The 15,402-nt window shown below is 41.7% G+C and overlaps 1 protein-coding gene across 3 annotated transcripts; it reads right to left on the bottom strand.

Annotated features, from left to right (window-relative positions):
• Positions 1–4,775: 4,775 nt before the first annotated feature.
• Positions 4,776–15,138, bottom strand: pigo (phosphatidylinositol glycan anchor biosynthesis, class O). Of its 3 annotated transcripts, none has more exons than XM_085165890.1 (11): positions 14,936–15,138; positions 14,081–14,559; positions 12,887–13,030; positions 12,541–12,664; positions 12,177–12,336; positions 10,280–10,462; positions 8,536–10,132; positions 8,238–8,441; positions 7,618–7,799; positions 7,357–7,427; positions 4,776–6,971 (listed from the first exon to the last, which is right to left on the bottom strand). In XM_085165890.1, the coding sequence occupies exons 2-11, from the start codon at positions 14,556–14,558 to the stop codon at positions 6,842–6,844; spliced, it is 3,273 nt and encodes a 1,090-aa protein (XP_085022016.1). In that variant the 5' UTR covers position 14,559; positions 14,936–15,138; the 3' UTR covers positions 4,776–6,841. The 3 variants fall into 3 exon arrangements, with proteins under 3 accessions (XP_085022016.1, XP_085022017.1, XP_085022015.1); XM_085165891.1 differs by having other exon boundaries at positions 14,821–15,075; XM_085165889.1 differs by lacking the exon at positions 14,936–15,138 and adding an exon at positions 14,666–14,814.
• Positions 15,139–15,402: the final 264 nt, after the last annotated feature.

Genomic DNA, 15,402 nt, shown 5'->3' with positions numbered 1-15,402 from the left:
ATCTGTGGCACAACACTGATATGGACTGAAGTGTCTCAAATGGCCACTTGAGGCCCGAAATGTGAGGAAATGCTCATAGAGGCCCCACCCAAGTGGAAATGCAAAATTTTGAAATAAACATATTTGCAGTTAATTTAACAGAAAAACCTCCATTTGTGAAAACAGACAGATGACTGACTTCATTATAATAGATAATGAAGTCTGTGGTTACCTAAGTAGCTCATGTAACTCATGAATTCAGTGTCATCTTATCGTGGCCAAACAAACAAACAAACCAACAGAAAATTAAACAGGAGATTGTTTATTAAGGTTAGCATTCATTCTTCGTTTTTAGCTTGCAATTGACACCCATTCACTCTGCTTTAACCTCTGTTTTGGGTCTCCACAGACCCCTGAGAGAACTATATAAAGACCTTAAATTTTACCTTCTTTATCCTGAACTTAGCTTGGCTAACCCTGGGCATGTGCGTTTTTTCGTGCTTAGGATGATTTTGTTTGTTTGTTTGTTTTTTTGTTTAAAAGCTTTTTGAACAACTGCACTGTGTGGGATGTCAGGCTACAAAAATAAATGTGACCTAAGGCAGCTCTGGATAATGTCTCTTCAAAGTTAGGCATACAGTGTAAACAGCATATTTACTCCCACAAAGTTGTTTTTGGTAGCCTACAAAGCCAAACTATCCCAACATGCTGTTTTTAGGCATTTGATTACAAGGTTAGCAGATTTTACAGGATATAATGCTCTCTGTTTCCAAAAAGTCTGTTTGGAGCATTCAAAAACCGGTTTTCCCTAGTTCATAAATGTACCATTTAGTAAAGAAATTGAGAAGAATACTGCCGATCTGAAGCCAACAGAAGTGCAGTCATGTTTCAAACTTATCCTAACTTACAATTCATCTGAGTATCCCTTTGTTGTGTGAAGAGTTGATGTAAGTCATCTGATTGACCAAGCCCTGGCCCACTGCTATATATTGCTTCAAGTTTAAAACTCACTCATTCTGAATGTCAGGTTCCAATTTAGTTTATGTCAAGGTTATTAACTCTCAACTGGAATATGTCCAGAGTTTGTTGTTCATTCTGTGTGGGTGCTGCCTGCACTGAGTATGACGTCCTGTACATGTAGCATATTTTGAAAAAGACTTATCAGAAAGGAGTCAGTAGGCAGGAGTCCATCTGAAAACACCAGCACACAGATGCAGAAAGGGATTCCTTAACATTGATTAAAAACCAAAATTCTGCTGTGGTTTATGACACTGGACAATTTTATGAGTCTTAAAAATTATACTATCAGAAATATAGAGACTGTGCAGTTAGTTAAATTTATGAGAGCTCAATTTTATGACTACAGGCATTGTTTTTCTCACCATAGCTGAGCTCTGCACAGAGGATAACCATCCACAGGCTCGACTTGAGTTTTAGTTCTAGCTGTCTATGTGTCCGCGTTAGTTAAATGTTCTTCAGATTCTTCAGAGACTCTAACAGTGCGGCCTGACAGGAAGTGACCAGTGACCTTCCCGTACACACAACGATCCTACTTCACAAGAACAGCCTCTCTAACTTTGGAAGGACATGACAGCCTCTTGCTGTGCTTTGGTTGGATCAGTTTCACAATCACAAATGACACATATCACATCATTACTGGGGCGGCTGCGGTTGGGGCGGCAGGGCAGGTCGTCTAGTAATCGGGAAGGTAGGTGGTTTGACCAAAGTATGCTGAACAAGATGCCGAACTCCATTTGCTCCCGATGCGTTCATTGGAGCGTGAAGGTGTGAATGTTTGATAGAGAAAAAAAGTGCTGCTATGATTGTGGGTGTGATTGGGTGAATGTGACTTGTAGCATAAAGCATTTTGAGTGCTCAAGCAAAGTAAAAAATTGCTGTGTGAGAACCAGTCCCTTTACCATCATAGTTTTCAAAAAATAACTGAATCTCCTTTCCTTTTCTGGGAGATGCATGGGCGCTCTTTCCTGGGTTTGAGTTCGTTTTGCTAGTGCTGATGCACATTCACCGTGCTGTCTTTGACTCTGCTAATCTGTCTCTGTTCAGGCGTCGTTTTTCCTTCGTCACGGCATCAATCAAGCAAACAGCAGAGTCCTCAGTTGTGGGTTGTAACTGGTGGTTCACTGACAGTTCAGGAAGCTTATTTCCTCCCAGAGGTGACATACACTGTAATGTTCTCTCCCATCTCCCATTTCCTTCTGTTGATGAGTTTCCATCTAAGCCTGCAGCAGCAGAAACAAAGACAGCTTCACTCCACATCTTCATCTAAACCTGAGTTACTACGGCTGATGATGCTGAATTCTCAAGTCAAGCATTTAAACCATAATTTGATAAAAACATCATTCAACACATAAAATCCATGCTTTTATTTCTTTTTTTTTACCTGCTAATTTTCTTGGCATTTTTCAAAAGCCAAGTATGTTTTCCAGATCTAACAAGTGAACCCTAAGTGGCATAATGGCCATAAATGGTCCTCCATTACATTCAGCAACTTCAGAAACTCTGCACCCTTTTCATCCTCATTAAAGCAGCTTCTGAAAGGGATGATGAATATCATCAAAACAATTTTATTTCTGGTCCCCCGCGGAAAAGATGAAGCCCTTCCTTGTGAACTCGAAGCACAAACATCAGAGGCCAGCTAGAAGATTTTCTTTTCATCCTCATAATGCGACTTGGTCAGACTTTAATATTTGATGCCAGCTGAAATGTGACTATTGTTGTCCAAAGAACAGATACGGATGATTAAAGCAGTAACGATGCTTAGAATAAAAGCTTGGTGATATGTTCAGCAGCTGTGTGGCCATAACAGTTTTCCCCTGTTCAAAACCATAATAATGAGCTTCAACATCTACAGCAGTGCCATGATGGATTTTACAATAAAGTGTTTTTCACGTTGTTTTATGTTTATGACCAGCTATTGATATATTGTCCATTTTTAGAGGGCGGCTCATTGTTTCTACACAAAATAACAAACAGTAAATTGTGAACAGAGGGCTTATGTTGGACAGTGCATTTTTCAGGCAATCAGTCAGCATCAACAAAATGATGAGAAAAATGACTCCAAATGTTACACTTCTTCTCTTCATCTTGTTGCAGGAAATAAGGCCATATTATTAGCACCACTGTTAACACAGTTTTATGAGTATTTAAACTCACTAATAGTTAAATACTCCTGCATTTCCTTGGTAACACGGTACACAGTATTGCAATTCCAAATTTTGCTTTATTTGGCCAAAAGAGGTTGATATTCAGTCTTCTACTCAGAATCCCTATTTGGGGTTTTACTTGAAGATGGCACGCTATTATGTTGGTTGTATTTGTGGCTTGAGCCATCCAGTAGCTCATAAACAGAGTTAAGTCTCAAATTACTTGTCTTAGAATTGGCTGGTTAACGCTACACCAAACCTCCACTCAAGTAGACTCATAGATGAATTACCCTGCTGATGAATTGAATCTATGCAGACAACATGTTACCCTTTACCCTATTTCTGTGGACTACTTGTTTGTTCCTAGACAGCATATTTTCCTTCCACCATTCATCCATCGCCTTCTGCTTATCAAGTTAAGGGTTCCTGGAGCATATTCCAGCTACCATAGGGCCATGAGACAGGGTATTCCCCAGACAAGTCGCCAGCCTCCTCCTTTCAAAGAAAAAATCAAACTACCACAGAAAACTTCTATTTTCTGTGAGCGCAGCTGCAGCTGTTCTACTTGGCTGTGTTGGAGATAATGGTATTGTTTCTAGTTGGATTTTATCTGCCTTTTCTGTTGAACACATGATGTTATTGACATTTCTTGCTATGTTGTAACTAGCCTATTTGAACTTGTTATTTTTTCAGTAATGGCAGATGTGTTCACCACAAGGAGGGGGTCCAATCCAACACACAGTCAGCACAGCCATTACATTGTGCCCTCACACAAGAAGTATATGTATTTGGTGTTATACTTATAAATTCAAATACAACTGTGCCTTCCCATGGGCCATAGTTAATAAATCGTTAGTTCATTGATAATTTGAAAAGTAAATATAAAGTTTTTCAGGTGAAGTAAGTGAGCTTTTCATGGCAACATAGCACAAAATAAGAATGACATATCTTTAGTAGAAAAGCTGTAGATTCACAACAATGACTTGGAAATAATCTTAGAGATGGGGTTTTGATTTTTTTTTTTTTTACTTTGAGAAGGTGCTTTTTAATTAGCTGTACACAATCTGCTCCTGAGGGTCTTTTTGATGATAGTAATTCTTTGGTCACTCATGCAGTTCAATTTTAACTGGCTGAATTTCCTTTGAGGTACACTTTGTGTTAAACTGTCTAGTGGAAAACAAAGACAAAAGGAAAACCCAACGTTGTGAAACATCATCATGAAATATAAACACACACACATTTTCATTGATTTAAGGTTGCACATTCGTGTGTGTGTGTGTGTTTATAATTTCATGAAAGAGGATTTAGGAATAAATGGACAAGGGAGAATTTCAAAAAGTCAAGAGTTATGGGCACTAGAATATGCAGAAAGCCCCAGTTAATAATGAATGAAGCACCTTAACTGATGGGCATTGAAATATGGCAGCAACTTTCTCCTCCATCAAGTCCTTGGTTCAATAAACCAGTCATTAAATCCTACTTATATGGACCGCATAAACAGTTTCCAATTCTACTATAAATAATCTCAAAGATGAAACATAGATTAAGCATCACAAATCACAACAGGGAATAAACAGACAAATCTGGATGCTTCTAATAATTTTAAGTCCAAATTATATTCAGACTAAGATGTCAAGTAGAAAAATTTTATTAGACTTTTTACAGAATGTAAAATCATTTTAATTAACCAGTTATTTATATATTAAAGTTTAAAAACAGATACAGATGTGCCCCATCATACAACCAAACCAAACCATTACTTGGGCTCATCCCTCCCATACAGCAGCAGCATGAGGGATTCAGTAGTATTGTCATGCAGCTTGACATTCCTTCAATACCATTAGTTGGCTGACTACAGCTGCAGTACAGTAACGGATCCTATACTGGATACTGACTCCGACATGTACAGAAAAAGAAGAGAAAAAAACCACATTTGTTGTCCCAGGAGGTCTTGGTTTGAATGACATCATACACACACAAAAAAAGGCATTGATTAAAGCCAGGCACCTATTTGTGGGTAAAGGTGTGAGGTCTAATTAAAAACAACACTGATTTGAGATTAGAAAAAATGCCAGTGATTTAAAAAAAGAGAGGGGAAAAAAGGAAAACAAAACAATTATAATTATGCATTACAGTAAAGAATCAAAACCTTACAGAAAATAAAGACTTTGACTAATTAAGAACCCAGAACTGTATACAAATTGGCAGTAACCAGAAACACTGGTTAATTCATGGCATTGAATAAAACAATACATACATATAAACATGAGAACAGTTATTTTACATTAGCAACCTGCTGTAATGCACTTAAAGAAAAAGAGAGAACCTGCTTCCAGAGTGATCACAAAGTAGCGCCAAACACTGATGGGCAGTTTGGCTTTTGTGGTCTCACTGTATGTGAAAAGCCACATATCAAAGCCCACAAAGAAAGGAGACAAGCTGAACCATCACCCACCCATGAATGCAGAAAAAAAGGGAGTACATTTAAATGTCACTTTACCAAGTAGAAAATTCTTCATTTCACAGGTGTTTTCCCATCATAGTAGACTGTCAAATCAGCTGCTACATTGCATATAAATGTATGGCAGCTGCAATTATTTTTTTAAAGGGGGAACACAAAGAAATGCATATTAAAAGGGCCAGATGTATTGGCCAGGCAATTAGAGTGTGTAAACTCTATGGATATGGTGTTGTTTTTCAAACACTTATGAACCACTTGCAAGACTGATTTCAAATGTTCTTGAAGGTTTTATCCATACGTTAGGAAGGTTTACAAGAAACATTCAAAAACACCTAACAGATGTTATCTCTTTATCCAAATGCAAATTTAAAGGGGCCTCAAAGTCTTGATGCATCTAAAAGTATATCCCAAAATGTTGATTCTGTTCATCTGGACTTAGCGTCTTCAGTGGGAGAAACATTTTGCCAATCATCCAAGTGACTTCTTTAGTCTCAGCTGACTGCAGGATTCCCCAACCCTAAACAGTACATTTGCACAATGACTGAAACCAGCCCACTGAAAAGGGAAAGGCCATCTCTGAATTGAGGAGGCCTAAGGGTACATCTTTCACCATCGTACAATGCTGTGATTGGAGCCATTTCCCAACTCTCTGTGAATGGTACTCAGTGATCAGTGGTTGTTGATCAATGGTCATGACAATTTGCATATTAATGATCAAGGAACTAACCTCAGAGTTCATTGTTCATTCGGCGGGCTAGTTTCAGTCATTGTGCAAATGTACTGTTTATGAGGTTGGGAAACCTGCAGTCAGCTGACACCGAAAAAGTCACTTGGTTGAGTAATGAAACATTTCTCCCACTAAAAACGCTACACCCAGATGAACAGAAACAACAGGGGGGGTCTCAAAGTCCTTTATCAGTTCTTCATCCCATTCCTGGGGTTGTTCAATCAAACTGCTATATAAAAAGGTCCCAACGCTCCACATTTAGTCAATCTGAGATTCAATATATGAAAGTTCCTCAGGGTCAGTGATGTACAACATAGCCCTCAGGAATCACAGTATGACATGCCAGATGACATGTTAGTGGGGTTTCCTTATCACTATTGGCAACATTTTTTCTAAAAAAAGAAAAAGAAAAAACAAATCCTGTTTAGTGACCACCACGTCCATTTCCTCTGGGGCACAGTGAGCTCAGGTGGGTGCCAGTAGGCAGCAGCTGCAGCAGCAGTGCCTTCGCTACCTGGACACATCTGGGATGAGTCTTTTAAACCACTGGCCCACAGCCACATCTACTCTCAGCACTAATGTGACCCCAATCAGCAGGAACACGCTGCTCACCAGGAACCCTGAGGCCTCAAACATTAACCTGAAAAGACAAAACAGAAGAGACACAAATGTTTAAACAAGTCCAAATTAAGCTCCAGCAAATCCTTCAGACATTAAATAGATCATAGGATAAAAAGAACCAAGACTATTACTCTTTTCCCCAAGATCTACAAGTTTATTTAAATTACCTCTATCCTTTTAATATTTTCAAGCCACCAACTTATTATAAAAAAACAAACAAACAGGACACCACATTCAAAACCTAGATGTAAATGTATGGATATCACAGTAGAAAAATTGACCGGCATTCAACACTGTGTGTTCACTGAAAGTTCAGAATCAGCGGTGATCCTGTATCCATATCCTCAAAAAGCCTTTACTGTCAGTGAGTTTGTATGAGCTGGAAAATCCATTCAGGCACTTACTTGGGTGCGAAAACCTTCCACACCATTAGGTGTCTCCTGAGTATAGCAGCTGCACAGACTGAGGCAAAGACCTGTGAAGTGAGCAGACAGACTGAGTGGTGTGATGTGATACTGCTACTCATAAGCATAACAGAACTAAATAAAAAATAAAATAAATTAAAAAAAAGACAAGAAAGAAATACAACAGAAATCAAACATGCTACTGAGGAAAGACCTTCCCAGCTCACATATGCCTTAAATGGTCTAGGTCTGTGGACATACCTGTGCTCCGTGAATAAGGAGGTAGCGAGTTGAGAGTTGCAGAAGAGCAGAGCTGAACAGCTGAGGGTTTTCTCTCAGCCTCATCTCCATCACAGCATCCTCTCCGTCGTCCCCACAGGCTCGTCCTCTGCTCCCACGCACCTCGCAAACCAGGGGCCAGAACATTAGCAATGGACAACTCACTGAAGACAAAGAGAAATAACAACAACAACAACAAATCATCGTTTCGCAAGCTCACAATTCATTTTAAGCACTGAGGAGACGGTTTCACAAAGCTGCTTCATTTAACTTAACTGCTTTTTAGAATTTTTTTATCATTCTCTTGAATCACATAACTTTTAAGTTTTTGTTTATCATTTAAAACTGAAATGTGTAACAAACTACAAATATGACTAAATAAAAAGGACTGAAAGTGTCATATGGGTTCACTGATATTTTATACATTTTCGATTATAATGTAAAGGCTTAAACAGGTAAAATGATGATTCTTTTCCTGTTTTTCACAAATTAATGAAATTAATCCCATTAGTTTCACAGAATAACCTTCTTTGCCTAATGGATGATGACTTCTTTCCTTTTCTTTAAACAATAACATTTATTTTTGCTTCTCTGGTTCCTACCTGCAAAAAGAATGTGTGAAGCAAAAGTATTAAGAGTAACCAGTGAGGCAGGGAGTATGGTCCCTGTGTGTCCTTCAGGAAATCCCACAAAGGCAGCACCCCACTGGATAGAGGGGAAGGTGGGTAAATGACCTGTAGCGTGGAAGAACTGCGTGGCAGCCAGGGACCAGAGCACTACTGGGGTCCAAGGCACATTAAACCCACCTGAGGGGGGAGAATGAGAAGTCAGTGAGCTGATTAAGACCTGGAACCTGATAGGCTTAAAAATAAATTAAAAGATGCGATGCAAACATCTTACCAGAATACTTTCCATGCAGGCCACTAAGCGTAGTAGACGAGGCGTGAATGTGCAACAGAGCTCCCGTTTCTAGTAGCAGCAGGAGGAAAGACAGAGCCATGCCCTCTGGGTGCAACAGCAGCAGACCAATTCCCAGCAACCCACTAAACAACAGCAAAGGAGCAGAATAGACTGTTCCAAGTCCGTAGGCCTCCACAGCAGGCCTGTTGTCCACTTCGCTGGCCCCGCTCAGGTCGCCATCATCTAGGGAACGACGCATACGCTGATAGATCTGTGGGATAAGGTGGTGCAGCTCAGCTTGGGGGCTGATGCCAATGCTTGCTCGATAACGGGGTGTGGGTAGAGTCAAACTTTTGGCTGAAGCCTGAGTCCTAGTCTTCACGAACACAGTGAGGGGGTCTAGCCAGATCAGGAGAAGCCCCAGTCCCAGCAGACAGAAGGCGACCCTGGGGAGGGCCAGCTGTGCCAAGTGAATCAGCTCAGCCAGATTCCTGAAGCTGTCCTCCGGAGTGGCGCTAACAGCCCAGTGGAGCCCCAGGCACACAGACAGCAGCGGTAGGATCCAGCGAGCTGTAAACACTGTCCCGCCTGACGAGTTCAGATTACCATAGTGGCAGAGAAAGCATCTTAGCAGATATGTCCACAAGCCAAGGGAAATGACAGCGAGGACATAATGGAGGTTCTTCAGCTGGTTGTCCTGCAACCGGGAAAGAGGGGAAAGAAATGCAGACGGCTGGCAGGAGCCCTGCTCTTCCCGACAGCCGTGGAACGAGAGGGAGAGGTAGAGGCTGCCAACAAGTAGTCCTAAGCAGGCTAGAAGGGTGCTGCTTTCCTTCCTCACAGCTGATGGAGACAAAGCTGGGGCAGGCAGCAGCCCAGCAGACTTCAACAGGTCATGGCTCGGGGGCAGAAGTAGGCCATCCCAATTGAGATGGATGGGAATGCATAGGGCCAGGGATAACACCAAAAATGTCACAACCCGTCCTTCTGCAATCACATAGCTGTCTGAGAGCAGAGAGGCACAGCGAAGGAGTGGAAACAAGAGAGAGGGGACAAGGAGGTGATGCAGGGTCAGCCAGCTAACACGCTTTGGAGCTTTGGTTCCGTTTTTTGACACTGTAGAGGTGCTCAGTTGGCGTGAACGCCAAAGGAAAAGGAGTTCAGAGCTGAAAGCAGCAGCTGCAAGGCACCACATCACCTCAATGTAGCCCCGTATGAGCAGCTGAGCAACAGCCACACTAACCCCCACTGTCAGTGACACAACAACTGGGGCCTTCAGTAATGGACTGTTCTCCCTGATCAGCACTAGAGACAGTTCAGACAAGATGAAACACATCAGACAAGCAAATGCCAGGATGGCTAAGCCTGCCGCCATCTTCAGTGGGTTAAATCGGGCCCAGGTGGCTCGGCAGGTGTCTCTGACAGAGGTGAGGTAAGCCTGCAGAGAAGAGGCTAGCTGCGGGGAGGGTGAACGACCCTCTCTAACAGTGCTGAGAAACTCAGAAGACAAGAGGGCAAATTCACTCTTCAGCTGAGAGAGGCTCTCTGGTGGGATGTCTTTGGCCATGCCAGAGTAAGTCTCCAGGAAACGGTTGACCTTCAGAAACAGAGATAAAATTTAACACACAAACCATAAAAACAACAACTCCTGAAAAGGCTCCAGGATATGCGAATATATAAAAACATTTTTCTGTGTACAGATGCTCGAAAAGTGTTCTAGACAGTTCTTTGATGAGCAGCATACCTGTTTTGTGTTGATCCACAGTGCCTCCAGCTGGCTGAGACCTCCAACTGCACCTTCTGTCTGCTCGTGCGGTGGAAATAAAGGCAAGAGAACCTGCCCAACATTACTGTATGGAATAGGAACTCCTAGTAGCAGAGCCAGGGTGGGCACCAGGTCAGTCTGTGGCACCACATCTGGTTCATTCTGGGAAATAAACCGGGGGGGGGGGGGGGGGGGGGGGGGTGTCACATTACATTATTCTGTGTTCTCATGATCTAAATTGTGCTTTGACCCTTATAATCATCTGTGCTATTTTGAAGTAAATATTCTTTAGCACATAGCAAAATAACTTGTATCTGTTCCAAGGCTGGGTTGTCAGTTGAACTCAGTGAGTGATATTTTATCTTGTAGCCTTTCTTAAATCAGGGTTGTGCTTGATAACAGCAATATTTCCTAGCAGTGGCAAAAATGCCTTTGGGGAAGGAAAAAAAAAAAAAAGAAAAAAAAAAAGGTGTCTACTAAGTTCTGCCTTTTTTTTAAAAAAAAATAGCAGTGTAATTTCTCTCTTGCATCTAATGACTTTCCACGGCATATGATATAGCTCTCCAGTTAGGCTGCAATTATGGAAATCCGTGCTTGAGCTCTCTTTTCTAGTGTGAGATCCACTTTTATCTATGAAAAAAAGGCGGAGACCACCTGCCAGCATCAATTTAATGGATACCGGGAAATGCACAGCCAAGCGTGAACAGAAATGGGCATGCATCAGTGGTTTAATGCTTTATGTTTTTATTACAGCAATGATTCTGAGAGATCGACATGTCACAAATGTGCCTTTGCAGACAGGATAAAGACAAACACACAAGTAACTGAAAGCAGTTGTGTTAGTTATACATTTGACTTGACTTTGTTCTTCCTTTTTAACTCATTTGTAGACTGAACTGATGACGTTGGTCTGAAAAGCAACAAGAGTGAAACGTTCTTACCACTAAGCATGTGACTGCCCATTACTGGGATACAATATGATGAGTGTGCTCTCATAACTTCTTGTTCTGTGCTCAACTCTCACTCTGAATTAAACTGACTTTTACAGCAGTTTTCAGCAGCTCTTTTAGATAGTTAAATTACTGATATAAGCACTGGTCACTATACTATGTATATCAGTGGGAATGATCTAGTGCCTCAAGTGGACGCGAGAGAGGAGCAGACGTTGTACAGATTGGTGCAGTGTCCACAGCAATGCAGATGCTGTACCAGTCTGTTGTCATAAACAGGGGGCTGAACCCTGAATTTACTCATGGATCCCACCGTCATCTATGGGAACAAACCCTGGGTAGTGACCACAAAAATTACATCAAGACTATAAGAGGCAGAAATGAGCTTCCTCAAAAGGGTGTCTTGGAGATAGGGTTGAAGACCTCTGTCATTTAGGATGGGCTCAGCATAAAGCTTCTACTCCTTGACACCAGAAGGAGCTAGGTGAGACTGTTCATGCATCTAACTAGGATGCCTCCTGGTAGCTTCCTTGGTTAGGAACTCCTACTCGGAGGAGACCCCAGGGTAGGCCCAGGACAGGATGAAGATTGTGCGTGTCTGAGCTAGCTCTGGAACACCTCTGTGTCTCACCAGGAGAGCTAGAGAATGAGGCCTAGTCATCTCTGCTTGCATTGCTGCTCTTGCTACCCAGAAAAGCAGCACAAAATGAATTGATGGATATTGTATACACTTGGGCCAAAACTGTCATTTAGCAATTTCTTTGTTAACATACAATAGTGATTTGTTTTGATTATGACAGTATGTCTTCACTGTTAATTTTTTTATATTTTATACAAAGTCAAGTGATGTAGAATTGGTTGTGTTTTAAATAAGAATTAATCCTACTGTCCTGCTGTGACTGTTTCAAAAGGTGCATTCTACCCACCTGTGATGGGGGTCCATGAAACATGGGGGAAGGACTGTAGAGGAAGATGGCAGCATCAGTCTCTTTCTGACTTTCTCCACCATGATCTCCAGTATCTGTCATTCCGTGATCTCCCATCACCACCAAGAGTGTGTCATTCTGCAGACGATCAATCACAGACCTAGAAGAAAAGCAGAGTTTTCACAGGTCGTGCCAGGTGATTTCTAATGCTCAACTGCTTGATCTGGGCCAACAATAACAATAATAGTGCTGGTATCATGACATATTTACAGCACTACAAGTGCACTGTGGCAACAGCTGATGATCCAGCTGCATCTGGATAATGGTGTGAAACAAGCATGTAGCAGCTGTACTACTGCCTGACCTGATGACTCCATCCATCTGCGTGAGTTTGTCAGCCATGGCTGGGTGATCCGGGCCAAACCTGTGACCACAGTGATCGACTCCAAGGAAATGAGCGACTAGGACATCCCAGTCATCACCCACCACTATTAAAACCAACAGCAAGAGACAAACGAAAGGAGATGAAACACAAATACATCAACCGCATAAACAAGTTTCCCATCTGTGGGACTAATAAAGGTCATCTTATCTTATCTTAAGTGTTGGTGCAAAATTATTTTGATTTTGCACAGTTTCCTGGCAACAGAGGCTATTTGTTAAATGTAGGTTTTAATTGCACAACAAATGCATATTGAATAACTACATACTAGTGTTGTAGAGGTGCTGGAGAATCCCGTTATCCACAGTGTGCAGATCCTTGACATTAAAAGAAGGGAAGGGCAGAGAGCGGTAAAACTTCTTAGGAAAAAGACTCTCCCAAGTGTCGTCACCCATAAACACCACTCGTTTGCCTATTGAGAGACAGAAAGATTTATATGAGCAAAATCAGATGGCACAGTTGGTTTTCTGGTTTTAAAAGTCCTAGATTTGTGGTATTGCCAGGCACAAAAGAGCATGTCTACAGATAAGCAGAGAATCATTGATGCTTATATTATTTTACTTTGCCCACAGAAACAAAATGAAACACTATTAGGGTCAAAATTATTAGCCTCCTGATGCTAATAGTTGATTATTTATCCTTTTTGCCAGATAACAGCCTGTGGTCATCTGATGTAGTTTTCAGCAAAGCTCACAAGTCTTCTGAGCAATCCTAACTGATTCTTCTTTGACAAATCTGTCGAGCTCCTCCAGATTTTATGGTCTTCTGGCATTGCCCTTGGGCTTCAATACAATCCACAGATTTTTAATGAGATTCAAGTCAGAGTCTTTGTGCAGGTCAGTGATTTTTATTTACTTCTTCTAGAGTAGGTTGTTCATCAGGAACGATGCATCTTTTGGGATGCTGTTGTGTTGGAAGACAAAGAGATTACCTAGACCCGGTTTTACTGGCTTCATAACTTGGTTGAGTCAGTCATGGGTGTCTTGGCAGTTGTTTTGGGGTCTTTAGACACATCACTCACTAGTTTTCCCCCAGAGTCTTTAAAATTATTCACTTCCTACCTCTGCTAGGCTTGTTCTGTAATCTGCGACTCTCTTCACATTTCACTTAAGTTTTTGACACCAAATAGTCTAAACAATATTTTTGTTTGTTTGTTTTTGGCACGATGCTTTCTCAAGTGACGGCCCAATTGTCATATTGTGTGTAATGTAATAGATAACCCTAGGTTTTACCTTGATTTTACAAGCTTTGACAATTACAAAGTTAAAGCCCATTATTGCACAACAGTGGTTTGTGCTATGGCTCAATAAAGAGGTCTGTTTTCTGGGAGGCTATTGTTTATAAATGCTTTGCTGAAAACCTCTACATCCCATAACGTTGTCCTCATCTGTATGTTTCCCATAAAGCTCTTTACATGAATGTATTATATTTTTATAATTTACAGACACTTGTAATAACTCACCTGCTTGTCCAAACTGGTGAATAAGATTGTCCTCCAAGATGGCACTGGATGCAAAGTTGTTACCTACATCTACAAACGTCGGCAAAGATCCAGTCGTGAACCCCTTGATCCTCTGCATGGTGGTCGTAGGTGGGTCAGCACGAAAGGGGTACAGGCGGCTTTGTAAAGGCCTGGATGACACTGTCTCTTCCAGCACAGGTAGCTTATTCTCATAAGGTCGTGGTGCCGTCTTGTCGGGGTCATACCGGGCGAAGTCGATCTTCAGGGCGTCGATAATGAGAAGAACAACCTTGCGGAAGCGAGGCTGAGCTCGACAGAAGTCCACCGGCTCCTCTCCTGGCTCGAGCACGTCTCCGCAGGTGCTGGTTCTGTTAACCTCCAACCTGACCAGCAAAAATCCACCCACGAACAGGTAGATGCCCACGAAGAACACCGCACACATCCAGAGGAGCAGGGACAGCACAGGCAGCCCCTTCATCCTACATGCACAGGTAAGAGCAGGTCAAGTGAAATACAGGAACATTTGGTTTACATAGAGGTAACAAACACACAAAAATGAGAAGAACAGCTGCTTGTGAGCTACACCTGTTATAGAAGAAAATAATTCCGGTAAGGTGACTGAAATTTTAAGCTCCAACTAAAACCTTTTTTGCAGTTGAGTCGCACAGGTGGCTAACATGAATGACGGTTAAGTTAACGCTGTTAGCAGAAGCTAGCTCGCTTCGCCTTTTGTCACTGACCTTGTGGCAGTTAGTTTTTGTCCTCTCCCGGCCGGACGTTGGGGGTGACTGTGTGTATTAACAACACAGGAGCACAGGTGCCTCAGGTAAACAGAGAGCGGAGGAACACGCTCACCTTCATTGGGACTCCGGTACAATGAGATTAGATGACTGGTGGATGATAGGAACCTTAGCGTGGAAAGAACACGGCGGGCGCTTTTCTGTGTAACACCATGAATACGTTTGCTTTGCCCCGCTCTGCGACTTACAGGACCTCCTATATACGGAACAACAGCTTTAGCGCGTCTCTGAAAATTGCTAAACACGCCAGAAATTCTGCAGAGAAACCACCCTTAAAAGAGAATGGACTAGAAATAAGTTTAGTAAAAGTTATTATAAAATATCAATAGTGGTCACAAACATTTTAATTTAATGATATTTCATAGCTTTGTCTACTACAATATTGTTTTGTTGTTGTTGTTGGTTGGCTTATTAACGTAAAATCAAATTAGACTTAACTGATGCAATTTAGGGTATCTAGGAGGTACTAAAGGCAATCTCAGCTGTCACTGGGAGAAAAGCAAGTTGCACCCTGGACAGCTA

This window comes from Neolamprologus multifasciatus, chromosome 7 (assembly GCF_963576455.1).
Source record: "Neolamprologus multifasciatus chromosome 7, fNeoMul1.2, whole genome shotgun sequence".
NCBI lineage: Eukaryota > Metazoa > Chordata > Actinopteri > Cichliformes > Cichlidae > Neolamprologus > Neolamprologus multifasciatus.
The sequence above is the reverse complement of the archived record's forward strand: the minus strand, read 5'-3'. Positions and strand labels throughout refer to the sequence as shown.